This window comes from Bufo gargarizans, chromosome 6 (assembly GCF_014858855.1).
Source record: "Bufo gargarizans isolate SCDJY-AF-19 chromosome 6, ASM1485885v1, whole genome shotgun sequence".
NCBI lineage: Eukaryota > Metazoa > Chordata > Amphibia > Anura > Bufonidae > Bufo > Bufo gargarizans.
In genome coordinates this window covers 96,897,444-96,925,163 of record NC_058085.1, presented here as the reverse complement: position 1 = coordinate 96,925,163, position 27,720 = coordinate 96,897,444, and the positions used below count along the sequence as shown (strand labels likewise).

The following is a 27,720-nucleotide window of genomic DNA, read 5'->3' as shown; positions in this document are numbered from 1 at the left end:
CCCAGAGCTTTCTGTTAAATCGTGGTGGGAACCCTGGTGATAGGCCTAAGAAAATAAGTTGTGGGTCGAGAGGTGGGGCATCAGGCAAGCTTTGTTTATGATCTCCCCAACCCCTTGCCAAAATGGTTTTATGGCTGCGCACTCCCACCAGATGTGTATATATGTTCCTGCCCTGGATAGACATCTCCAGCATTGATTTAGTATGGAGTTATTTATCTTGTGTAATGTCACTGGGGTCTTGTACCATCTGCTCAGCAGCAACTTGTAGTTGGTCTCTTGTAAGCTTATGCATCGGGAGGGACCACAGCTATTTTTGTATATTTGGGATATTTCTGGGGGAGTAAGGTTCCATCCTAGATCTTGTTCCCATGCCTTAATGTAAGGGAGTTGAGAATTTGTGGGGAGCATTATCAGTTCACTGTATATTTTTTAAATAAGCTTAGGAATTGGGGAACCCACAGAACAACCATGTAAGTTCCTGTGGTAAGGGGCCTATTTTTAGAAATGTTTTGAAGCCCAGAGCTATCCGGTTATATGTTAATTGTGTCAAGGTAGCAGAAGGGAGCAGATCACGCAAAGTTGGGAATATGTCTCCTATCTTCCTTGTGTTCAGGCTTTTTTGTAACGGTAGATAAGAGAATGTAAACGGAGTGGTAAGACCTATAAGATCTCCCTGGCCAGTGATAGGGGAGAAGGAGGACCAGATGTGGGTGGCTCTGTATTGAGATTCCCATACCCGGAGTGTTGCCTTGGTGATAGTGTTTAGAGGGGGGGGTGGCTCCTGTGAGGTACAAACCAATTTTCCCCACTTAAGGGGGAAAAAATTCCTTCCCGATTGTGTCACTATTTCCCACGTGTCCCGAACCTGCACATCTGTTGTTCTGTCAGGTCTATTGGTTAATACTAAGTTCAGTATGGCCGGCCCTCTAGTCAGGTCCTGAACCAGTTGGGAAAGGTAATTGTCTTTGGAAAGAAGAGAAAATGTGGTGCAATATCTGGAAGGAAACAGCGGGTTGGACGTAATTATTAATAGGTTATCGACATATGCCGCCTTGAGATGCGTTTGGTTCCTGACCGTGATTCCTGTTATGTCCAGGTGTTGTCTGATGTGTTGGATAAGCGTCTCTATAGTAAGGACAAAAAGTAGGGGTGAAAGGGGACAACCTAGACGGGTCCCGTTCGATATTTTGAATGAGGGGGATAATGACCCATTGACCCTTACTGATGCTGTGGGATCAGCGTATAGTGCCATTACTCGGGAGATGAAAAGTGGAGGTAACCCAAATTTTGTTAGGGTTTGGGACAGTCCATCCGGTCAAATGCTTTTTCTGCGTCAGTAGAGAGAAAAGCCAGAGGAGTTTTAGTAGACCAGGCGAACTGGATCAGTTGCAGGACCCATAGCGTATTATCCTTGCCTCTCTCCCTTTCACAAACCCGACTTGTTCTGCATTTACTAAGCTCGGTAGGAGTGATTTCAATCGGTTTGCTAGTAATTTTGCATAAAGTTTAATATCCACATTAAGAAGTGAGATAGTTCGGAAGCTGCTACAAAATAAGGGATCCTTTCCATCTTTAGGTAATATCGTAATATGAGCTTCTAAGGATTGTGTAGGAAAGTTAACTCCATCCCCTAGTGAGTTGAATGTTTTTACTATTGGAAGGAGCCGGATCTCTTCAAAGGATTTGTAGTATTGGATTGGTAACCCATCTGGGCCTAGACTTTTGCCCTGTGGAGAGGACGTGAGAGCCGATCTCAACTCATCTAAGGTGAATTGTTTGTCTAGCTTCGATTGCTGGGAGGTAGTCAGTGAGGGCAAAGATACAGTCAGGTCCATAAATATTGGGACAGAGAAGAGCTACTAAACTGGTACATGGATTGCAGGATAAAACTTACCAGGAAAGATTAAAGGAACTTAACATGTATAGCTTGGAAGAAAGACGAGACAGAGGGGATATGATAGAAACTTTTAAATACATAAAGGGAATCAACAAGGTAAAAGAGTAAAGAATATTTAAAAGAAGAAAAACTGCTACAAGAGGACATCGTTTTAAATTAGAGGGGCAAAGGTTTAAAAGTAATATCAGGAAGTATTACTTTACTGAGAGAGTAGTGGATGCATGGAATAGCCTTCCTGCAGAAGTGGCAGCTGCAAATACAGTGAAGGAGTTTAAGCATGCATGGGATAGGCATAAGGCCATCCTTCATATAAGATAGGGCCAGGGGCTATCCATAGTATTTAGTATATTGGGCCGAATGGTTCTTATCTGCCGACACATTCTATGTTTCTATGTTTCTAATTGTAACATTTTTTGCTGTATACACCACCACAATGAATTTGAAATGAAACAAGATGTGCTTTAACTGCAGACTGTCAGCTTTAATTTTAGTGTATTTACATCCAAATCAGGTGAACGGTGTAGGAATGACAACAGTTTGAATATGTGCCTCCCACTTGTTAAGGAACCAAAAGTAATGGGACAATTGGCTTCTCAGCTGTTCCATGGCCAGGTGTGTCTTATTCCCTCATTATCCCAATTACAATGAGCAGACAAAAGGTCCAGAGTTCATTTCAAGTGTGGTATTTGCATTTGGAATCTGTTGCTGTTAACTCTCTAGATGAGATCCAAAGAGCTGTCACCTCTCAAGATGAGATCCAAAGAGCTGTTAATATCAGTGAAGCAAGCCATCATTAGGCTGAAAAAACAAAACAAAGCCATCAGCGAGATAGCAAAAACATTAGGCATGGCCAAAACAACTGTTTGGAAGATTCTTAAAAAGAAGGAACGCACCAGTGAGCTCAACAACACCAAAAGACCTGGAAGACCACAGAAATCAGCTGTGGTGGATGACCAAAGAATTATTTTCCTGGTGAAGAAAACACCCTTTACAACAGTTGGCCAGATCAAGAACACTGTCCAGGAGGTAGGTGTATGTGTGTCAAAGTCAACAATCAAGAAAAGACTTTACCAGAGTGAATACAGAGGGCTCACCACAAGATGTAAACCATTGGTGAGCCTCAAAAACAGGAAGGCCAGATTAGAGTTTGCCAAACGACATCTAAAAAAGCCTTCACAGTTCTGGAACAACATCCTTTGGACAGATGAGACCATGATCAACTTGCACCAGAGTGATGGAAAGAGAAGAGTATGGAGAAGGAAAAGAACTGCTCATGATCCTAAGCATACCACCTCATCAGTGAAGCATGGTGGTGGTAGTGTCATGGCGTGGGCATGTATGGCTGCCAATGGAACTGGTTCTCTTGTATTTATTGATGATGTGACTGCTGACAAAAGCAGCTGGATGAATTCTGAAGCGTTTCGGGCAATATTATCTGCTCATATTCAGCCAAATGCTTCAGAACTCATTGGACGGCGCTTCACAGTGCAGATGGACAATGACCTAAAGCATACTGCAAAATCAACCAAATTTTTTAAGGGAAAGAAGTGGAATGTTATGCAATGGCCAAGTCAATCACCTGACCTGAATCCGATTGAGCATGCATTTCACTTTCTGAAGACAAAACTGAAGGGAAAATGCCCCAAGAACAAGTAGGAACTGAAGACAGTTGCAGTAGAGGCCTGGCAGAGCATCACCAGGGATGAAACCCAGCGTCTGGTGATTACTGTTGAGCGCGAATATTCGAATTGCAATTTTTTTTCTCGAATATCGGAATTTCGAGATTTCGTGAATATTTAGAATATAGTTCTATATATTCGCGAAATCGAATATTCTTTTTTTTTTTTTTTTTCTTTCCCACTTCCCTAAAGTTGTTCTTACCTGTCCTTTGGATTCCTGGCTTCTTAGCTGCTCCAGTCAGTGCCCGTTGCCGCTTCTGCCGACTTCCGTGCTCATGGAGCGTCCCCATCACCATGGGAACGTCTCCATATACTAGAATGTACTGTCGGATTTGAGAATTACGCTGAAATCGCAATTCGATTAATTCAAGTTATAATAATCGAATTGCGATTTCAACTTAACACTGCTATATTCCATATTCGTTAATTCTAGCCTATTAGGCTAGAATTAACGAATATGGAATATAGCAGTGTTAAGTTGAAATCGCTATTCGATTATTATAACTTGAATTAATCGGATTGCGATTTCAACTTAGCACTGCTATATTCCATATTAGCTAAATTACAATCTATATGGGTATTTTACGAAATTTTGTAATATTGCTCTAACTTCGTCTTTTAGAATATTCGTAATATTGCTCTAACTTCGTCTTTTAGAATATTCGTTATATTGCTCTAACTTCATCTTTTAGAATATTACGAATATTCTAAAAGACGAAGTTAGAGCAATATTACGAAATTTCGTAAAATACACATATTAGCCTAGCCATAGTCAATTAGCATAGGAACGTTGCCTTATACTATCAAAAGAAAAAAAATCGCAATACGTGATTAATTAAATCGCATATTATTCACGATAATTGGAATAATTACGAATATTCGATTTCGACGAATATAACACGAATATTCATTCAAATATTTGCGAAATATCGCGAAATCAAATATGGTACCTCCCGCTCATCACTACTGGTGATGTCTATGCGTTCCAGACTTCAGGCTGTAATTAACTGCAAAGGATTTGCAACCAGGTATTAAAAAGTGAAAGTTTGATTTATGATTATTATTCTGTCCCATTACTTTTGGTTCCTTAACAAGTGGTAGGCACATATGCAAACTGTTGTAATTCCTACACCGTTCACCTGATTTGGATGTACCGCATTTTTCGCCCCATAACACACACTTTTCCCCCCCAAAAGTGGGGGGAAAATGCCCCTGCGTCTTATGGGGCGAATGCTTCAATTTTACATCGCAGTCTGCGATGCTGCAGCATTGCAGACTGCGATGTATGAGCCGGGAGAGAGGAGGGGCTGGAGTCCAGAACTAGGGGCGGGGCCCGATGCAGTTACTGTACTCTTACACCGGGCCCCGCCACTCACTGCAGTATTTATAAACATTAATCCTTATCCTGTTTAACTAAAGCTGCGCTCTCCCCGTTCCCCTGTAACAGTACAGCACTTACGTACAAGCTTCCATAGCAGGCAGAGCGGACGGCAGCAGTAACGTCACTCACTGACGTTGAGCGCCTGCTCCTCCCACTTTATAATTGAAGCAGGCGGAGCAAGCGCGCGACGTCAGTGAGTGACGTTACTGCTGCCGTCCGCTCTGCCTGCTATGGTAGCTTGTTCGTAAGTGCTGTACTGATACAGGAGAACAGGGGAGAGCGCAGCTTTAGGTAAACTTATTAACAGGATAAGGATTAATGTTTATAAATACTGCGGTGAGCAGAGAGCCGGTGTATTGGAGGACACTGTTATGAGGGGGATCTGTGGATGACATATAGCAGTGTCATCCACAGATCCCCCACCCCATAGCAGTACCATCCACAGATGCCCCATAACAGTGCCATCCACAGATCCCCCATAAACAGTGCCATCCACAGATCCCCCATAACAGTGCCATCCACAGATCCCCCATAACAGTGCCATCCACAGATCCCCCATAACAGTGCCATCCACAGATCCCCCATAACAGTGCCATCCACAGGTCCCCCACATGACAGTGCGTCATCCACAGATCCCCCATAATAGTGTCATGCACAGACCACCATTAATTCAAAACCCATCAAAAGCACACCTTTTGGTTAAATTTTTTTTTATTATTTTCCTCTTCGAAAACCTAGGTGCGTCTTATAGGCCGGTGCATCTTATAGGGTGAAAAATACAGTAAATACCCTCAAATTAAAGCTGTCAGTCTGCAGTTAAAGCACATCTTGTTTGTTTCCTTTCAAATCTATTGTGGTGGTGTATAGAGCAAAATTGTTTAGAATTGTAACATAGTAACATAGCACATAAGGCCGAAAAAAGACATTTGTCTATCCAGTTCGGCCTGTCATCCTGCAAGTTGATCCAGAGGAAGGCAAAAATAAAAAACTGTGAGGTAGAAGCCAATTTTCCTCACTTTAGGGGAATAAAAAATTCCTTCCCGACTCCAATCATGCAATCAGAATAACTCCCTGGATCAACGATCCCTCTCTAGTAGCTATATCCTGTAATATTATTACACTCCAGAAATACATCCAGTCGATGTGTCAATGTCCCAATATTTATGGACCTGACTGTAATTTGTCTAGGAACGCTGCTATATCTTCTTTACGCTGGGCTTTTATATATTGAGGTTTGCTTTTCCGAATGTTATATAGATCAGTGTAGAATTGCTGAAATTGCGGAGCAATGCCTTTGGTCTCTGTGATTTGGTTGCCCGATGAAGTGGTTATTTTGTTTTATGTGGAGTTGTTCCTGTCTCCGTTTTGCTATCAAGGCCATAAGCCTAGATCCTTTATTGCCATGTTGGTATATTTTGTGTTATTGAGTATAGGTAGGCCTTAACTGCTTTTAGATTAAGGAGCTTCTTTAGTTTCTCCCATAGACTGATGAGTTCTGCTAGAGTCTGGATGACCCAGGATTTCTTTTGAAGTCTCTCTAGTTTCGCTATATCAGACATAAGAGAATCAATTTCTTTAGTTCGGCACAGTTTAGCGTGTGTCCCTATGGAAATAAATTCACCCTTATTCCTGCCTTATGGGCTTCCCAAATTATGGCTGAAGGTATGGATTCTGATGTGTTTTCGGCGAAGTAGGAAGTTAGTGAGTTCATAATCCTACGTTTATAAGATTCATTGTTGAGCAGGAGTTCAGTTACCCGCCAGGTGTACGCTCGCTTAGGGAGGGTCTGTATTTCTAGCCCGATTAGAACTGGTGCGTGATCTGAGATAGTTAATTGTCCTATGCGTGTCCTGGTGACCAGATGTAGATGTGGGGAGGATACGAATAATATAATATTTCTTACTAATACACCCCGTAAATGGCTGTAATACACAGAACTTGCACCCCAATAACGAGCAAGTTTAGCTAGAATTACTGATGTATCATATAGTGCAAACAACCTAAAAGCAGTAGTATAACTGCAATTTGGATCCCAATTAGTGCAGCAAGGTGTAATAGTAAATCGCTCCTATTACCCAGGCTGTACACTCTCCGTGGACTGCAAAATACATACGGTCGTATGCATGAGGCCTAAGGGTGGCTGTCCACCAGAAATGTGTTTTTCTATAAGTTTCAAGACTGAATAAAATACAATGGGAGGGATTTATCAAACTGGTGTAAAGCAGAACTGGCTTGTTGCCCATAGCAACCGTTCAGATTCCAAAATGAAAGGTGGAATCTGATTGGTTGCTATGGGCAACTAAGCCAGTTCTACTTTACACCAGTTTGATAAATCTCCCCCAATGAAATTGAACAAACTTCTATTTTCCATATTGCTTTAGTGCCCACCACATTCTCAGACAGACTGGCCACCCACATCTAAGATCTGCACCCCTCAGACCAGGAAATGCAGAACGAATTAAAAGGGGTTTTCAAGATTTTAATATTTATGACCTATCCTCAGCAAAGGTCATCAGTATCTGATCAGCGGGGGTCCGACACCTGCGCCTACTGTAGGTCAAGTGACCAATGAATGTGTTGTCACTGGCCTAAGGAAAGCAGCGAGAAGGCTGCAGAGTGAGGACAGCCACTGTACATCACTACTACTCCTGTCAGTCGCTACTACCACTCCCCTCCTCCTGGCTCTCCCCCTGTAGGCCTCTGCACATGTTCAGATCCATCCTTCAACTGCCATCAGCCATATTTACTCTTAGAAGCTGTGTCAGTTAGGGCTCATTCAGACGACCATATGAATGAGTCCACATCCGTTCCGCAATTTTGTGGAACGGATGAGGACATTCATTTCAATGTGGCCTCATAAGAAGCATCAGTTGTTCTGTTCCAAGGCCCGCAAAAAAGACAGAGCATGTCCTATCGCACACGGCCGGATCCACAAATTGCGGCCCAGCAAACACTACGCCCATCTGAATGAGCCCTTTTAGGGAGGCAGCTGTGCTAGAAATGACACACCCCTGAGCTGTGGTAGTGAGAAAGCTTCAGCAGCAAGGAAATGCCCCTGAGAAAGGACATGCCCCCTGAGAAAGGACATGCCCCCTGAGAAAGGACACGCCCCCTGAGAAAGGACACGCCCCCTGAGCTGCCAGCCTGAAGAGAATCAAGCAGAGCAACTGAAGCAATGAATAGGGGAGCTCTGGATCAATGAGGTGTACTATATGATTTTTATTTTATTTTATTACATCAATCATGGCATAACCGCTTTAAGAGACTCTTTATTCCTTTATTCCTTTTTTTTTGTTTGTTTCAGGTTCAATTGAATTAAAATTAGGTGATATGGTACGAGGAGCCAAAACAGCTGGCCAATGCACCATCAAAATGGCCAAAGATAAAGCCACACCGCGCTTCTCTATCTTTAGAAACAAGCGAATGAGAGGCTGGTGGCCATTTGTCAAACTCAGAACTGAAGAAGATGAAGAGAGAGAGGAACGAGAGGCCAAGGATAAAAAGAGTAAAAAGAAAAAGAAAAAAAAGAATGTAAACCTGGAGGATGTGCAGTACACTGATTCAAGTGGAAACATTTATATCCTGGCAGTAAGTGATGTAAAATGAAATGCTACAAAGATATAATAGAAGATGTGATATTACATGGAATAACTTTTCCCTGCTGACAAAAATGGGATATTTTTATAATTTGACCTGTGTATGACTTAGAGAATTATTATTATTATTATTTTTTTTTAAATATAGTTTAGGCTTCAAGTTTATCCTTGGTATGTTATGGATCAAGAACTATGGGGGAGATTTATCATTCCATTTATGCCTTTTTTTAAAAAAAATCACATTTCCCCTTTTTCGACGCCCTCACCACTTTTCTAAAAGGGGTGTATCAAGGGCAGGGAAGGGGGAGTGGCGTAAATGAAGCCAGAAATCTACGGCAGCTCTGACCTGTCATAGGCTTCTGGTTAGGCGCACGGACTGCATTAGGCACATTCTCCAGCAGCGCATGGGATATAAAGACAGCGCATGGGATTATAGTCAATGGGCCCCGACGGTGAACTGTGGTAGGCAGTTCCTCTGTCAGACCAGCTTGATGGATACCTTTAGCGCAGATGTGAAACTAGCATAAACTCTTTGGCTGCATAATGAAATATAAAGCAACATTTTTTATGCCTGGCCCCAGCGTGATGTTGGAAGAGCTCCTCTGCAGGGAAGGAGACAGATGATAAGTGGCAACAGCCATACATCAACTGTGAGGGACAGGAAGCAGATGATAAGATTTATCAGTAGTCTTGTCACCCATTGCATGCACAGACATTTGCTATACAGAGAGTCATTCACATTGAGGTAGATATCTTTTTATTCAGAAAGCTGGAAACATTCACTGGCCTTAGACATCCTGATTCCAAGTATGATATCACTATGACAATCAGGTATAAGGATATTCTGTTGCAGAGAAGATAAAACATAATATATAATATGTTAAAATTTTTAAGGGGTTAATATCTGGAGTAATGCTACCATTTTCAATATAATTATATCACTGCTAAAAACCACTGCTCTCCAGTGTAATTTTCACGCTTTTATTTTACTAATATCTGGAGGACTTTCCTCCATTTCTGTGGGTGGGCAGCAGCTCATCAAGCAGCAGCTCATCAAGCACCTGCAACCCCCGGAGGGCACTACAATCAGCTCTTGTAAACCCCTTCCTCCCCTGCACAAAAAACAGCCCCTCACACATGCAATGCAGTTTCCTTCAGTGAATGAATGAAAGGTGTCTGGGCTGCTTCTCCGTAAGATCACTACACCAGCAATGACAGGAGGAGAAGAGCAGGGAAGCTACTGAGTACAGTATGTTAGTCCACCAGTGAATCCAAGGTGGACCAGAATGTCAGGGACCTGGAAAACAGCAGGGGGCGCTACCAGGGAGGAAAATGTAATGTACATGAAAAATGCTCAATAGTTTTATTGTATGTATACTGCAATAATACTTCATTTTAAATACCATATTCATTGCATAGTAATACTTTTCGTGGGATAACGATTAGTTTTGAGCGAGCATGCTCGGCCGAACACCACGTATGCTCGAGCCAGTGTATTTAAATGTAATTTAGCATCTATTTCTGAAAAGTTTCTGCAAGGATTTGAACTCCCAACCCCTTGTACATTAGAGGCAAAGACCTTATCCACTCTGCCATAAACTATGTCAGAAAAACTTCACAGTAGTTTCTGATGTAGTGACTATTCCTATTCAGCAGAAGACTTATTTTATATTTCTGTGCAGGTTAACATGTAGCTGTATAGTGTAATGGTTAACGTCCTTGCCTGTAATGTACAAGCCTGGGAGTTTGAATCTTGGCAGAAACATTTCACAAATAGAGATTCAATTTATATATTTTATATTTTTTTTAGTAATTGTAAAAAATGTATGGCACAAAATAAATGTGTAATTACTAAAATATATAACATATATATATATATATATATATATATATATATATATATATTTAGATAAAATCATACTTCTGATATATGTGAATGCATAATATGTGGGAAACTACTACTGATGTTTTTAGCTATAATATATTTACATATATTATATTATATATTCCAAATATATAATATTATAATATATGTATATATATTATGGCTAAAAACATCAGTAGTAGTTTCCCACATATTATGCATTCACATATATCAGAAGTATGATTTTATCTAAATATATATATATATATATATATATATATAAATTCAATCTCTATTTCTGAAATGTTTCTGCCGGGATTCAAACTCCCAAGCTTGTACATAAGCGGCAATGACGTTAACCACTACACTATACAGCTACATGTTAACCTGCACAGAAATATAAAATAAGTCTTCTGCTGAATAGGAATACTCACTAAATCAGAAACTACTATGAGGTTTTTCTGACACAGTTTAGCATTCAGTATTATAGCTGAGTGGATAAGGTTCTTGCCTCTAATGTACAAGCTTGGGAGTTTGAATCCTGGCAGAAACTTTTCAGCAATTAGATTTAAACACACTGGGGTGTCCCCAAGCACTGACTCCATATATGAATATAGCTATATATGGAGTCAGAGCAGGGACTCCCAAGCCAAACTAGAGTCCTAATACCCTTCCCTCTTTAGAACAGGGGGTGCCTGGGGTTCTTCCATTGTGCTCGGTAGAACACCCGAGCATCGCAAAGTGTTCTACTCAAGAACACAAGCACTTTGGTGCTCACTCAACACTAATAACGATTTAATACATTCCTGGTTGTTTGGTTTAGGGGAAAGTTGAAGCAGAATTTCAGCTTCTGACAGTGGAGGAAGCAGAAAAGAGTCCAGTGGGATTAGGGCGGAAGGAGCCAGAACCTCTGGATAAGCCAAAGTAAGACATGTTTCAGTAATTTCCTTTTCAAATGTTTGTTTGCCAATGTCTCCCCTATGATCATGTTCCTTATGGTGGTGCTCCATGGAGCACATATTATAAGCCTGCCATTTTATGGAGGCCTGTACATCAGATATACCTACTAGCTTCAGAAAATTGTGGGTATTTAAAGAATTGTGTAATGAAAAAAAAGTCGTGAAATATTACAGTTTGAAAAAATTATTTAAAGACATGCATCATTTCCACATTTTTGACTTAAAGATCCTAAATGAAAATATGTGCATCTCAATAAATTTGAATATCATCAAAAAGTTAATTAATTTCAGTAATTCAATTAAAAAAGTAAAACTCATATATTATATGGATTCACTACTCACAGAGTGATCTATTTCAAGTGTTTATTTTTTTTAATGTTGAGGATTATGGATTACAGCTAGGCTTCGTTCACATCACCGTTCAGCCTTTCGGTTCTCCTGGTCCGTTTAGGAGCAGGAGAATGGAAAGGACGGATTCGGCACATAACTGAGCCGAATGGAACCTAAGGACCCCATAGACTATAATGGCGTCCGTTAGGTTTCCGCTCAGAGGAAGATTTGTGAAGCAGAGACAAAAATCCTGCATGCACAACTTTTGTCTCTGCTCCAAAATCATCTTCTGAGCGGAAACCTAACGAATGCTATTATAGTCTATGGGGTCCTTAGGTTCCGTTCAGCTCAGTTATGTGCCAAATCCGTCCTTTCCATTCTCCTGCTCCTAAACGGAGCAGGAGAATGGAAAGGCTAAACGGTGATGTGAACGAAGCCTAATGAACCCAAAAGTCAGTATCTCAGAAAATTAGAACATTGTAGACTCATGGTGTCACACTCTAATCAGCTAATCAACACAAAACACCTGCAAAGGTTTCCTAAACCCTTAAATGGTCCCTCAGTCTGGTTCAGTAGGCTACACAATCATGGGGAAGACTGCTGACTTGACAGTTGTCCAGAAGGAGGGTAAGCCACAAAAGGTTATTTTCTAGAGAAGCTGGCTGCTCACAGAGTGCTATATCCAAGCATAGTAATGGAAAGCTGGAGTGGAGGGAAAAAGTGTGGTAGAAAAAGGTGCACAAACAACAGGGATTACTGCAGCCTTAAAAGGATTGTCAAAAAAGGCCATTCAATAATTTGAGGGAGATTTACAAGGAGTGGACTGAGGCTGGAGTCAGTTCTTCAACAGCCACCACACACAGATGTATCTAGGACATGGGCTACAATTGTCTCATTCCTTGTATCAAGCCACTCATGATCCAGAGACATCAGAAGCCTCTTACCTTGGCTAAGGACAAAACTGCTGTGGTCCAAAGTCTTGTTTTTAGAAGAAAGTACATTTTGCATTACATTTGGAAATCAAGGTCCCAGAGTCTGGAGAAAGAGTAGAGAGGCACACAATCCAAGTTGCTTGAGGTCCAGTGTGATGTTTTCCCAGTCAGTGATAGTTTGGGGAGCCATGTCATCTGCTAGTGTTGGTCCACTGTGTTATATCAAGTCCAAAGTCAGTGCAGAATTTTGGAGCACTTCATGCTTCCATCTGCTGACAAGTTTTGAGATGCTGATTTAATTTTCCAGCAGGACTTGTCACCTGTCCACAATGCCAAAAGTGCCACTACCATGGTTTGATTGGCCACCCTGACCTAAACACCATAGAGAATCTATGGATTATTGTCAAGAGGAAGATGAGAAACGCCAGACCCAACAATGCAGACAAGCTGAAGGTCGCTTTCAAAGCAACCTGGTCTTCCATAGCACCCCAGCAGTGCCCCAGGCTGATGGCCTCCATGCCATGCCGCATTGATGCAGTAATTCATGCAAAATTAGCCCCAACCAAGTATTGAGGGCATATACTATAAAGACTTTTCAGTATGCCCACATTTCTGTAATAAAAATAAATGTCATTGATTAGCCTTATATAATATTCTAATTTTCCAAGATACTGACTTTTGGGATTTCATTAGCTGTAAGCCATAGTCATCAACATTAAAATAAATAAAAGCTTGAAATACATCACTTTGTGTGTAGTGATTCTATATAATAGAGTTTCCCTTTTTGAATTGAATTACTGAAGTAAATTAACCTTTTGATTATATTCTAATTTACTGAGATGCCCCTGTATGTTCCTTCTACTGAACTGATCTGAAAATTTAAAGTATATCTTTACTGTAGAATACCACATACCAAGTAAACGAGGACCTCTCCCCCTCCTGACATGTTGATTTTAATAACAGCTTGCCTTCCCAATGTACTAACAGTTCTGGAGCATCTCTTCTTATATCTCTATGTGGTGTTGTTCCTCTGGTATTCCTACTAGAACTTTATCAATGAATGCCAGCAGTCTGCAATACATGGCCGTTATAGTTAGGTGAGTGTCCCTGCACAGTCTGACACTATCTGCCAGTGTCAGACTGTGCAGTGATACACTCCCAATCAGTAACACCCATATGGACCTTGACTGTAAACTGCTAGTATTTATTCATAACTTCTAGAAGGAATTATAGAGGATTGGCACAAAATAGAGATAAAAGAAAATATGCTCAAGATTAGTTATTTTCAGGCATGTCAGGAGAGGTGACAGGCCCTTTATAAATTACTTTGAAAACACATTACTTAAGAAGAAAATTTTGCTGACTGGTAAATCTTCTACCGGAGTCCTATTTGCTGCATATAAATCACTGTTACATAAAACAGTGGAGTATTTTGCCTACATAGTCTTCAGAGCAAATATGACTCTATAACTGAAAATTCACCTTGCGGCCATTTTTACAGGTGAATCATTTAAGACTGACCTATCTCTAATCCTCTGTTACAGGCTCCTTTCCCAATCGTACATGTTGCTATATCAGTGTGTGCCATGCTTTCGGTCGTGGTTTAAATCCTTAGATATATATGGGGTCATTTACGAATAGATATACTCCACTTTTGTGGCGTATATTTGGCGCAGATTCTTTCGCACACCATGTTGCTGCAGAATCTGCGACTTCTTCCCCGCTCACGCCAGGGGTGTGGCATGGACAGGGACTGGCCGGCCCATCTCATTCATCTTTTTTACACACGGTTTAGGCGTAGAAAATGGCCTAAATGTAAGACAGCAAGGAGGCCGTCTTACATTTAGAATCAGCGGTGGATACGCCGAAGTTATGTAGAGGCCGGCGCCTTTAAATTACTTCAGCGATCCACCTCCAGCGCAGGGGCTCATTAAGACCGCCATCTGAAAAGCTGGTCTTAATAAATGTGCTCCATAGATTTTATTCAAGGCAGAATATGTTTGCAGGACTGGTCAACCATCTAAATTTATGGGAGCTTCCTAACTCTCCACCAATGTCAGATATCGGGGGAGATAAGGATCGGGCAGTTGGATTTCATCTGCCCGATCCAAATGTTCTCAGGGAAGTAAGCCGCTGTCAGATAAGTGTGACAGCTACTTTCTTGCTTCTCCTGTTCATGCTCAGATAAACCAGTGCCCTGACTATGCCTCTATTACAGGGATCAGCAACCTTTGGCACTCCAGCTGCTGGGAAACTATAACTCCCAGCATGCAACATGCTGGGCTGTTCTTATAACTCCCATAGAAGTGAATGGAGCATTCTGGGAGTTGTAGTTTCAGAACAGCTGGAGTGCCGGAGGCTACTGATCCCTGCTGTGTTATGTGTACCAAACACGCCTTGTGCAGAATACTGTACATTTCTTTGTTAGATTTATGTAGAGTGTTTTTATATGTAATATTTACATTATATACCTGTTTTCTTTGAATTCTTTCCATAAAAATACATATTTTCATTTTACAGCCGTCCAAAAACCTCATTCAACTGGTTTGTGAACCCACTGAAAACATTTGTCTTCTTCATCTGGAGGAAATATAAGAAGTACATCATTGCTCTAGTGATCATAGCCATTCTCACCATTTTCTTGGTCCTCATCCTTTACACCATGCCGGGATTCATCAGTGAGAAGATTATTAATGGATAGGCATTATCAATGTCACGCACAGTGTAAATAATCTGACTACAGGATAAACTGTATATAACGTTGTGAATTATTTCATGTGAAGGAAGTCCATGCTGTTTACACAATCACACCGCCCCATGTGAGCTCAACATGATCATAAGCGCCAAAATTAAGAAAATGGGTCAAATAATGGGTGTCTTTTTGAAGAATGGTTGCATTTCCCATGAATTAACAATTCTGGAGCATGTAGTCCTATGACTCTGTGAGGGGCGATTCCTCTATTATTCCTGCCAGAAGTAATGAATAAATGAATTCCTAGCAGTTGGGAGTGTCTCCCAAAGGGCTCATGCACACGACTGTTTTTGTTTTGCGGTCCGTTTTTCACGGATCCGTTGTTCCATGTCTGAGGTTTTTTTTCCCTCTGATTTAAGTCCTCTTCCGTTCAGTTATTCCACAAAACATATCCGTATGGTTTCCGTATGCAATCCATTTTTTGCGGATCGGAAACGGAAACAGTAACTTATTAATCACCTAACACATGAGCAATATGGGCTGGGCATAGCATTTCTACAGTATGTGTTCCGTGTGCGTTCCGTGTTTTTTGCAGACCCATTGACTTGAACTGTGATTTGTGGACAATAATAGGACATGCACTACTTTTTTGCAGAAATGCGGAAGTACCTGAAACTGAATGCACACGGAGTACCTTCCTTTGTTTTTGCAGACCCATTAAAGGGAATGGTTCCGCATACAGTCTGCAAAAAGAACGGAAGCGGAAAGAAAATATATTTGTGTGCATGAGCCCTAAGGATGTGAGAGGAACAGCATATTAAGGATGATTTACAGATTGCTGTGTATCACACTTTTATATCGTCCACATTCATTTTCCACACATAAGAAGGACATGGGAAAATACAACTAAGGATGACTTGTGTGAGGTTCAGCGCCGTTATGCAAATGTGCCTTGCACTACTTTATATAACTCAGCACATCTGAACTGATCGCCTTATGAACGTTACAAACCTCAACGACAAATCTGTAACCCCACAGATAATGTATAAAGGGAAATCATGCCGTGCCAGCACCATCTGCCGTATGTCTGAGAGAATTACAGCACATCAACAAGGTTACTGTGATATTAGGATGCTAATGATTTCAGTTTATATGGACTGTATATACATGCATGCAATCCCCTGTAATACTCACATAGCTCTCTTATCTGCTTGTCTCTATTATGTACTTATGGCTGTATTACATACGGTAATGTAGCAGGCGATTGTCGGGTGGGAAGGGTTCCTTCTCTGCTATCGCCTGCTCGTCAGTGGAGGAGACCGCTATACGCTGCCAGATTATCACTAACAAGCGTTCCTACAAACGCTTATTACTGATGATCTGCCTGACAATTGGCCAGTGTAACACAGCTGTTAGTCTACCTAAAATCTCCTTGACGAAATTACATTTTTACTTGTGTCACTAAAACAGGTCCCTTGTTATTTTTTCATTAAATGGCACTTCTTTTTTTTTTTTTTTTTTTTTTTTTTTATGTTTACAATTTTAAATGAACTTTTCCCCATGAAAATACAATCTGCAGACATCATGTCATAGAGCAGGAGGAGCTGAGCAGATTGATACCTGGATACGTGGGAAAATATTCATTATAACTTAAAGAGGCTTATCCCATGATTAATATAAAAAATTTAAATCAGACATCATATAGTACATAACATTTACTTTCTAACAAAGTTAGAACCAGTCCTGTACCTCACATGGATCCATGTTCTGTATTTTCCCGGGGGGGTTCCTTTCTGCTGCAGGTCAGGGGGCATGTTCTTTCTCAGGGTTGGTGTCCTTCTGCTGCAGTTCAGGAGGCATGCCCTTTCTGCTGCAGGTCTCTCCCTGTGAGGCTACTTTTACACAACAATAAAAAAAAAAGTCTGTTATAAATGGCAAAACAGTCCATTTTCTGCAGATTTTTTTCAATGATGCCTTTCTGAAAAATGGACATTAGAAAACGGTCCCTTTCAATTGTATGGGAGCTGTCGGTCAGTGAAAACGGAAAGAATAGAACATGCAGTGCAGTGTGAAAAACCCTATAGACTACCATTGTTCTTAAAACGGACGTGTGAACGGACAGGTCAGTTTTTCACTGTTGTGTGAACGTAGCCCTAACTGTCACAGCTTCTAACAGAAGATCTTGCTGGTGGCAGTTGAAGGATAGAAGTGAGCATGTGTGACCATCTCGGTGAGCTTTGACAAATGTAGATTGTGGGAAAACACCTTTAAGTTAAATCCCTGCTCGTTCTATACTTAGGAGTCCAATGGGTGGTCCTTTGAGTTACTTTACTATTTCTCAGTATGAAAACTGATATAGGGAAAGTAGTCAATCACTGATAGGACCACCCACTGGACTCTAGGCATAGAAATAAGTTACGCTGACTCTTTTTCCACACAACTATATATCAATCTGCTCAGCTCCTCCTCCTGCTCTATAACCTGCTGCCTGCACTTTGGACACCATGTTCATCATGGCAGTTTCCCTTTAAACCTTGATCTAAGGATGTCTGAATGGACAGACTGGCGACTTATGACTTTTGTGTTTAGGCTTGACTGCATGTGGCAGGACGTAAGATACTAGAGGAGAGGACACAAGTAGAAGTTTCTTGATGTGAACCCTGGCACAACTGAGAAGCAACATGTGCAGCAGTGACACGGCACTACATGCTGCTTCTAGCTTAAAGGGATTCCCCAGGATTTACTCATTGATGACCTATTCTCAGGATACGTCATTAATATGAGATTGTCTGGGTCCAACTCCTGGCACCACCACTGTTCAGCCATTTTGAGGAGGCCACAGCACTCCCGTGACTGTTGCAGCCTCCTGAATTTAGCCGATATGCTTGGTATTGCAGCTCAGCCCCATTCACGTGAAAGAGGCGGAGCTACAGTATGCCTAGACCATGTAACCAATGATCTTGATGTCACATGTCCTAGGAAGAGGCCTAAGTGCTCACGGAGCACAGCGGCCCCTTCATATAGATGATTATCTGGGATGCCGGGAGTCAGACCCCCACCTTGTCATCAATATGTAAATCCCAGAGAACCCTTTTAAAAATGTAGGCTATTACATGACATATTTATAATATATTTAGTAAGGGAATCTGGAATTCCCTTAATTTAATTTTACTATATAGTGACATATTTTATGTAACAAAATTCGCCATCTGTACATCTTATAATTATGTGTTTTACTTTAATGATATAAGACTGTAAAATGATATACTGTATGTGTGTGCTCATATACCAAATACATGTAAATAATAAACGGAAACGGACATTATAAGTTGTAAATTATCTGATAAAATGTGTTTTTGTAAATGGCACTATTGGTTTACACTAGGGCGCAGCTGCTCAGCTGTAGAAGCCTCCATTTTAGGGGTTCCATACTTATGTAAATATACATTACAGACTGTCTTCATGGCTTCTCCTCACCCCTAACCCCAGAATTCTGTCTTCATAAAGCAATGTGACTTTTTGGGCTTATTTGCAAAATTTATAACCACTTACTCCAGTCTTAAAAAGTAGGTGGGAAAGTGGACATGGTTAGCCTGTGGAGATGATTTAAGCTTTCTAAAAAGCTTAAAAAATGATTTGCAATCTAGTAAAGGAGCAGCATAGCAAGTGGGGACACCTTAAGAAAGAAGTGACAGATGCGCCAAATGTATCACACATTATGCAATAATTTGTGAATTTGACACAAATGACAAAAACACAGAATCCAGCAAAACTGAATTTCCCTCATGATCAATCTCCTGCTTTCTGTATTAGTTAAAGGTATACCTACTGTACATGGACTCAAAACCTGGGCATTTGTTGTAACCAGGGTCTACACTCTGTAAGACAAACATGGGGGCAAATGACACACTCTAATACTGACTTATTCCTAAATAAATAATTGACATCAACAACATAGTGGAGGAAATGGCCGCTGTGCTTTATTAAGGGTCACTTAAAAATATTTTACAACCATACGTTATAAATAAATAAATAAATAACTTTTAAAATACCAACATAACCGATACCATAAGACCAATAATAAATTAACCATATAAAGACCATGATCCACTCAGCATGAGCTGAGCGACACTAGCCCTCTAATAAAGCCCAGCGACAGATGACATAGTGAAAAATTAGGGGAAGCGGGGGGTGGGGGTGGGACGCTGGTCAGCTCTCCAGGCACTTCTGAGCCAGCTCCGCTGAACCTGAAAATATAAAGGGGAGCAGATTCCCGCCGATAATACAGCAACAAATCAGGGAGCTGGAAATCTCCCCCAGCAACAAGCAGCAACCAATCAGCTGCCTTCTTGACACACAGCAGCTGGAAACTTCTGGAATGCAGGTAAGACATTTCTGAGGTGATTTTACCTGAAATAGAAAAAAGGGCGGGAAAAGAGAAACAGGGAAAGAAACAAGGCCCTTAAACCTTTATCTTTTCTGCCTAACAATGGTGTCATTGCCCCCATGTCTCCCCCCAAGCTAGATGCTCTGGTGGGGTCAATTCATTCTTGCACAAGCACCAATCATCTGACCAACAGGCGCATGCCTTCTTTATGTAATTATAGTTTTCTATTGATTTCTAGGTTTAGACCCTAAATAACAATGTTGTATACTGCAGCCACCACCATACATTGTAACTATAATATAATAATATACAATGCTGATGAGACATATAATATAAACACAATCATGCATTGCTTAAATAATACCAACATACAATACAGTGACCAAATAACTCCATATGTCAAGTAGTCTAATACACAGTTGAGTCATTATGACTTTGGCAAAGTAAGGCTTATGAAGGAAGTAACGTGTTGTGAGCTGGCTTGGTGGGTATATAAGGTGTGCGATAGTCTGAACACAGATCTCTCACTGCGGTCATGGGTAAAAGGGGCGATTTATCAGAGTTGCATAAAGAGATGATTATTGGCTGTTCGGCCAAGGGTGTCGGTATTTCTGAAACTGCGCAGTCTGTGAACTGTTCTGGTGCTGCGGTGGTGAAAGTGCATCGTGAGTGGACATATGGCAGCATTGTCAATAAGCAACATGGAAACTGAGGAGCACCATGTGCTACTGATGTGAAAGGTGAACGTCAGGTATGAAGGTGCATGAGGGCAGACTTGCTAAAATGAACCGGGGGCTACCAGACATGTGTCTAAAACAACAATTCAGCGAACCCTACTGTGTATGGAGCTCCAAAGCAGATGGATGGTCACTGCACCTCTGCTAATGAAGTTACATCAGCAGAAAAGGTTTTAATTCAGTATCAGAATTGGACCTCCACTGATTGGCAAAGGGTTGCCTTTTCTGATAAGTTACATTTTCTGCTTCATCGAATGGATGCACGTTGGTGTGTAAGGTGAGAAACATCAGAGAACGAACACCCTGCAACCATTGCTGGAAGAACACAAGCTGGTGGTGGCAGCGTTATGGTCTGGGGAATGTTTTTTTGTCATTCTCTAGGCCCTATCATCTATGTTTAAGGCTTTCTAAACCAATTTGGGTATGAATCCATCCTGGCATACATCCATACATGCTAATTGTCTTCCCTAGGGCGGATGGAATCTTCTAGCCAGACAATGTGATACATCACATGGTTTGAAGTGTCTGACATTGGTTGGAAGAGCATGACCAGGACTTCCAGGTACTACCCTAGCCTCCTTATTCCGCAGAATTGAACCCAACTGTGCATCTGTGGGACCACCTCAATCATCATGTTCGCTCCCCCATGCACCCTCCAGCAGCTGTGGGATGCACTGCAGTCAGCACTGCTCCAGATTCCTGTGACAACCTACTAGGACCTTGTAGAGTCACTCCCAGCCTGTCTAGTTTCCATCCATGCAGCACACGGTGGTTACTCTGGATATTAGCTGGTGGTCATAATAATGTGACTCGACTGGGTAATAGTGCTATACAATCTCTAAATAGTACTGCTGCACGTTAAAGATTTATGGAGTCCTCAAGCCTCATGTAACGGGTTATGTTAGACATTCCCTTCAGTAGGGGCAGCTGATGTACCCAGGTCATAGACTTATACGGAAAGCCATAGTACTTTAGCGTAGTTGACTGAATACATCAGTATGGGAGGGTGTCAGATGAAATATACATATACATTGTAAATAAGGATGCTTTTCATTTCTAAGGAAATGCATTTGAATTCTTATACACTGTACATTTCCACCATATTCTGTGTAATAATGTTTATGGAGAGGTGTGCAACATGAAAGCTTCCTCAGCCCCTACAGTTCTTGCTGCTTGTTATCTCGGGATTCACAAGGCATATGAATATCATTTCTATGGCTTGGCATACACACAGATATTTCTTCTATCTAATAAAATGACACAGATTAGGATAATTGGTGAAACTATTACAGTTGCAAGAGACAGTCATGAGAGCAGGCAGACTAATGCACCGTCCTGTTAGACCGGGGAGGAATCCCTTGGCAATAAGGAGAAACCTTCATTAATGATCACCAGAAAAAAAGATTCAATTGAACAAAAAATGTTTGTCCTGAAAAAGGATATTTTATTGTATATCTAGGATCTCACTGTTACATACGGGTCCTGCTGCAGATTCACTGTGGATTTCAGCCCTGCTACACCTGAAAGTAATGAAATCTGGGGTTAATATCCACAATGGATTGAGCACGTTGGGAGTTTGAAAATCTGTAGCATGCTTGTTTTCTGTATGGAAGATGTCTGCAGCATTGTAAAATCTCATCCACTTGAATATTACTGTAATCTGCTGTGTATGAATTCCCCCTTAATGGTCAGATTATAAGGGATGTAAATAGGCTGCCCTTCTAAAGCTTTGGATGTCCAGATTGCCCATAGGATGGTGTGTCTTACCTGATGAAGTGATCAGTACGATCCTGAAACGCGTTGATTTCCACCAGTAAAGATATCTTTTAACTCTCCATCTGATTGTTCTTCCTCATAGTGCCGCCAGTTGTTCCCGCTTTTTCTTCAATACAGCTAATTTCTGCATTGGAGGGATAGCGAACAGCAACTGAGGCAGCCCTTCCTATATGTCTTCTTAGCTGTTGTGCACTGAGCACAACATTGATAGGCGAGTGGCCATTCTGTGTCATCATCCACCCTGTACAGCGGTTCGATCCATAGTGCTCTCCTCAAGTAACGACGGAGAGATATATTGGGCGTAATCCTGACATAGTAACGTTAGATGCCGAAAAGGCTTTTGACAGCCTAAACTGGAGCTGGATGAACTTGGTCTTAGATTAAATGGGTTTCACAGGTCTTTTCAGAACAGTGCTAGAAAAGATTTGCTATCTTAGAGCATCTCAACGGAAATAAGCAAATAACGCCATATCAGCATGGCTTTGTGAGGGATCGGTCATGCCAAACTAATTTAATCAGTTTCTATGAGGAGGTAAGTTCTAGACTTGACAGCGGAGAATCAATGGATGTCGTATATCTGGACTTCTCCGAAGCATTTGACACTGTACCACATAAAAGGTTAGTATATAAAATGAGAATGCTCGGACTGGGAGAAAACGTCTGTATGTGGGTAAGTAACTGGCTCAGTGATAGAAAACAGAGGGTGGTTATTAACGGTACACACTCAGATTGGGTCACTGTCACTAGTGGAGTACCTCAGGGGTCAGTATTGGGCCCTATTCTCTTTAATATATTTATTAATGATCTTGTAGAAGGCTTTCATAGTAAAGTATCAATTTTCGCAGATGACACTAAACTGTGTAAAGTAATTAACACTGAAGAGGACAGTATACTACTACAGAGGGATCTGGATAGATTGGAGGCTTGGGGAGATAAGTGGCAGATGAGGTTTAACACTGACAAATGTAGAGTTATGCACATGGGAAGGAATAATGCAAGTCACCCGTACATACTAAATGGTAAAACACTCGGTAACACTGACATGGAAAAGGATCTAGGAATTTTCATAAACAGCAAACTAAGCGGCAAAAAACAGTGTCAGGCAGCTGCTGCCAAGGCCAATAAGATAATGGGTTGCATCAGAAGGGGCATAGATGCCCGTGATAAGAACAAATCGCTAGTCAGACCACACATGGAGTACTGTGTACAGTTCTGGGCTCCTGTAAAGAAGGCAGACATAGCAGAGCTGGAGAAGGTCCAGAGGAGGGCAACTAAAGTAATAACTGAAATGGGGCAACTACAGTACCCTGAAAGATTATCAAAATTAGGGCTATTCACTTTAGAAAAAAGACGACTGAGGGGAGATCTAATTTATATGTATAAATATATCAGGGGTCAGTACAGAGATCTATCCCATCATCTATTTATCCCCAGGACTGTGACTGTGACGAGGGGACATCCTCTGCATCTGGAGGAAAGAAGGTTTGTACACAAACATAGAAGAGGATTCTTTACGGTAAGAGCAGTGAGACTATGGAAGTCTCTGCCTGAGGAGGTGGTGATGGTGAGTACAATAAAGGAATTCAAGAGGGGCCTGGATGTATTTCTGGAGTGTAATAATATTACAGGCTATAGCTACTAGAGAGGGGTCGTTGATCCAGGGAGTTATTCTGATTGCCTGATTGGAGTCGGGAAGGAATTTTTAATTCCCCTAAGGCTACTTTCACACTAGCGTTCATGGGTCCGTTCGTGAGCTCCGTTTGAAGGAGCTCACGAGCGGACCCAGACGCCTCCGTCCAGCCCTGATGCAGTCTGAATGGAGCGGATCCGCTCAGACTGCATCAGTCTGGCGGCGTTCAGCCTCCGCTCCGCTCGCCTCCGCACGGACAGGCGGACAGCTGAACGCTGCTTGCAGCGTTCAGCTGTCCGCCTGGCCGTGCGGAGGCGTGCGGATCCGTTCAGACTTACAATGTAAGTCAATGGGAACGGATCCGCTTGAAGATGAGCACCATATGGCTCAATCTTCAAGCGGATCCGTCCCCCATTGACTTTACATTGAAAGTCTGAACGGATCCGCTCAGGCTACTTGCGAACTTAGAAATTTTTCTAAGTTATTAATGCAGACGGATCCGTACTGAACGGAGCCTCCGCCTGCATTAATATGATCGGATCCGTTCAGAATGGATCAACTTGCAGGATAACAGGCCGAACTGGATGGACAAATGTCTTTTTTCGGCCTTATGTACTATGTTACTATGTTACCATAACCCTAAAGCAAGGATATACAATGCATGCCATTTATCCAGTACATTCGATCTTCAAAGAGGGGCTCGACAGGGCTGCCCATTGTCCCCCCTGCTATTTGACCTGGCTATCCAGCCATTGGCGAGATATCTGGATACGCAAGGAGTATATGAGGGGTGAGAGGTGGGTAAGAAGAGTCTGCGAGTAACACTATTCGCGGATTATATAGTACTCTTTATGGCAGACCCTGTTGGGGAGCTACATACAGTAACGCAAATTTTGACAGATTTTGGGTCGAACCAAAAGTGAAATACTCTTTCTTAGGGACAAAAAAGGTGTTGAGACTGGTAGTCTAATATAAAATATCTTGGAATACGTATAGGTAGCACTTTAGAGTCCATATATCGGCTGAACTATGCTCCACTGATAGACAAAATAGTGAAGGAATTGAAACAATGGCATGACTTACCATTGTCGCTGATGGGTAGGAACCACCTATTAAAAATGATGTCAATGTCCAAGCTGCTTTATCCCCTGCAAACGATTCCTTTACTGTTCAAACACCTGGATGTGCAGAAACTAAATAAAGCCTTTACCACATTCTTGCCCAGAATCTCACTATGTAAATTGATGGCTACCAAAGAAAGATGTGGCATTGCCTTCCCAGACATCAGGGGGTACAACCTTGCGTGTATGGCGAGGCATATAGCCGACTGGATCAATGGGACGAGTCACTACTCTGCGCTATCCTTGGAGGGGGGGGGGGGTTTGTGCCCCCTGGTCACTTGTGGCACTGTTGCATTCCAGACTGTCATTCCCTCTTGGATAAAACAATCCATCATAATAAAAGATACCATAGCGGCATGGAGGATTTTGCGTTAGCGATATTGGCTCTCTTTTAGGGTGTCAAAGCACTTACCGCTGTGGAGTAACCCAGAATTCAAACTGGGACAGACAAATAGCCTTTTCTTGGAATGGAAAACGAAGGGTATACTCTTGGTGCAGCATCTTTTACATGCGCAAGAGCCCAGATGGCTTAAAGAGGAGGAGTTGATAGCCAAATTTTCCTTGAGACCCTTCCAGACTATACAATATGCACAAGTGAAAAAGACCATCATGTCCAACTTGGTGGTTGTTCACAAAGAAATCACCCGAAACACTCTAGAGAAAATACTAGATCTGGGGGGTGGGGGATTATCGGTTTCACAATTATACTTCAGACTAAAAGAGGCAGATTCCCAAACAGACAGGGTAGATGATTACAGAAAATGGGTAGAGCAACTGGGAATTGAAAATGGATCTCGAATGATGTGCCAGGGATGGATGAGAGTCAGGAAACATATCATTAATGAGGTTTGGAGGGATACGCAACTAAGAATAATACATAGGGCTATATTTGGATTCAACATACCTGCTCACCCTGACAAGACAGACAGACTAACAAACTGTCCAAAGTGTGGACAGGGGTATACTGACCTATTCCATGGTTTATGGGAGTGTTCGCATAGCAAGGACCTTTGGAAAGTGGTGGGAGACATGGTAAAAAATATTTGGGGCCTGCCAGTGTCGGTCACGCCACAACTATTTTTGTTCCATTACGAGACTGACGGTCAAAATACACAGCCTCTTCCCATTTTGTTCCACTCAATCTGTCTAGTAGTAAAAAGATGTATTCTGCAGAGGTGGTTACAACCAGAGGTGCCCACGCTACAGAATATTGTGAAGGAATTAAAGAAACTCTTCCACTTGGAACGTATAGACACTTTAAGAGTAAAATACAAAAAAACTATCTATCTATTTTAGAAATGGAGGAAGTTTATTATCGCATACATGTCAGAAAATGAAATACAGACAGTTATAGGTCCATTTTCACTGATGGACTGGTATCTGACTGAACGACTGAAGGGTACACTGGGCAAATTATTGTTGTGCTCACCGAATGTGTAGGGGTACCGCCTTGACACCCACTGAAGTACGTGCTGAAGTTTATGCTATACTCTATATCAATGTGGCATTTCTAACAAATGACCTGAGGAAAATTGCAATATGTTGTGAGATACTCTGGAAAAGTTTAGGAGTTGTTATTTTACGTATGTGAATGTTCTTGTGTTGTCGGGGTCTGCGTAAACCCCCCCCCCCTTCCCCCCCGTGTGTGTAAAAATACATGGAAAAAAGAAAGGACTTTACAATAAAGATTATTTAAAAAAAAAAAAAAAAGTTAATTATTATTGGTCGCGGTCTTGCACCCGGGAGGGGGGGGGGGGGCGCAGCCTAGCCGACAGTCTATGAACTCCCTCTATAAAGTTTTTGTGATCTGAAATATCCTGACCCAGTTGTTCCCTGAGCCAGGTTTGTATAAAACCGCAAGGGTCTTGTCCCTCCACCCCCTCTGGAAATCTCAAACATCTCAAGTTGGACCTCCTAGACCTATTTTCCAAATCCAGTAGTTTCTTTTTAAGTTCTCTATTTTCCTCCTTCAGAATGCTTTTTTCTTTAACAATTATCTGCAGCAGGTCCTCAGAGTCAGATGTTCTCTCTTCAACTTCTACCAACCTATCTTTATATTTTTGTAAATCTGCCCTAAGGAATCCCACCGCCTCCTTGAGAGAGAGATCCTGTATCGCCAAGTTACATTTTTTTCTTTCTTGAAATATATCTATTCATATTTGAGACATACCCTGGATAAGGTTTATCAAATAGTTTATTTACAGATGCCTATGCAGGCGTTGAACCTATCTTATCCCAGGTGAAAATGTAATACTTCACTTTTATTATTATTTGGGTTAAAATACATGCTTTATACCTTTATTTAATTTTACTTAATGAACCAAAAAATAGAAAAAGATTAAAAATACAGTAAACACTCCACTGCATGGTCAAATGATGCTCAGTGAGTCAGGAGGGAGAGCACGTGCACTATCTCTCACCCCTGTCACTTATACGCAGTTAGCTGCCTTCATGTCGCTTGCAGTGACACCTTTATCTAGGCTAAGTTGTGGGAGCTGAACTCACTCTTCCCACTTCTAATACAGCACATGGATGATACCATATGTTAGCTGACCTCTATCTATCCCTTTGGTGGTGCACACTGCGTACATAACATTCACGGTTTGAATACCATATCACACTGCTAAACTACTCTAGCTTTGATAAGTAGGTCGGCCGGACTACTGCTAACTAACTAACAGTGGAGTGGATTGCTGATTTAAAAGCTAAATCTTGCAGGCTTGGCACCTGCTCCTCCTG

The 27,720-nt window shown here is 41.6% G+C and overlaps 1 protein-coding gene across 1 annotated transcript in view; it reads left to right on the top strand.

Moving 5' to 3' along the window:
* The window catches only part of LOC122941727 (fer-1-like protein 4), a 178,720-nt gene extending 162,995 nt beyond the window's left edge, over positions 1–15,725 (top strand). Inside the window, exons 43-45 of the mRNA XM_044299133.1 lie at positions 8,262–8,545; positions 11,241–11,341; positions 15,159–15,725. Of these exons, the coding sequence (XP_044155068.1) occupies positions 8,262–8,545; positions 11,241–11,341; positions 15,159–15,339 (566 nt within the window). The 3' untranslated portion in view covers positions 15,340–15,725. The remainder of the gene's footprint in view (positions 1–8,261; positions 8,546–11,240; positions 11,342–15,158) is intronic.
* The last annotated feature ends 11,995 nt before the right edge of the window (positions 15,726–27,720 follow it).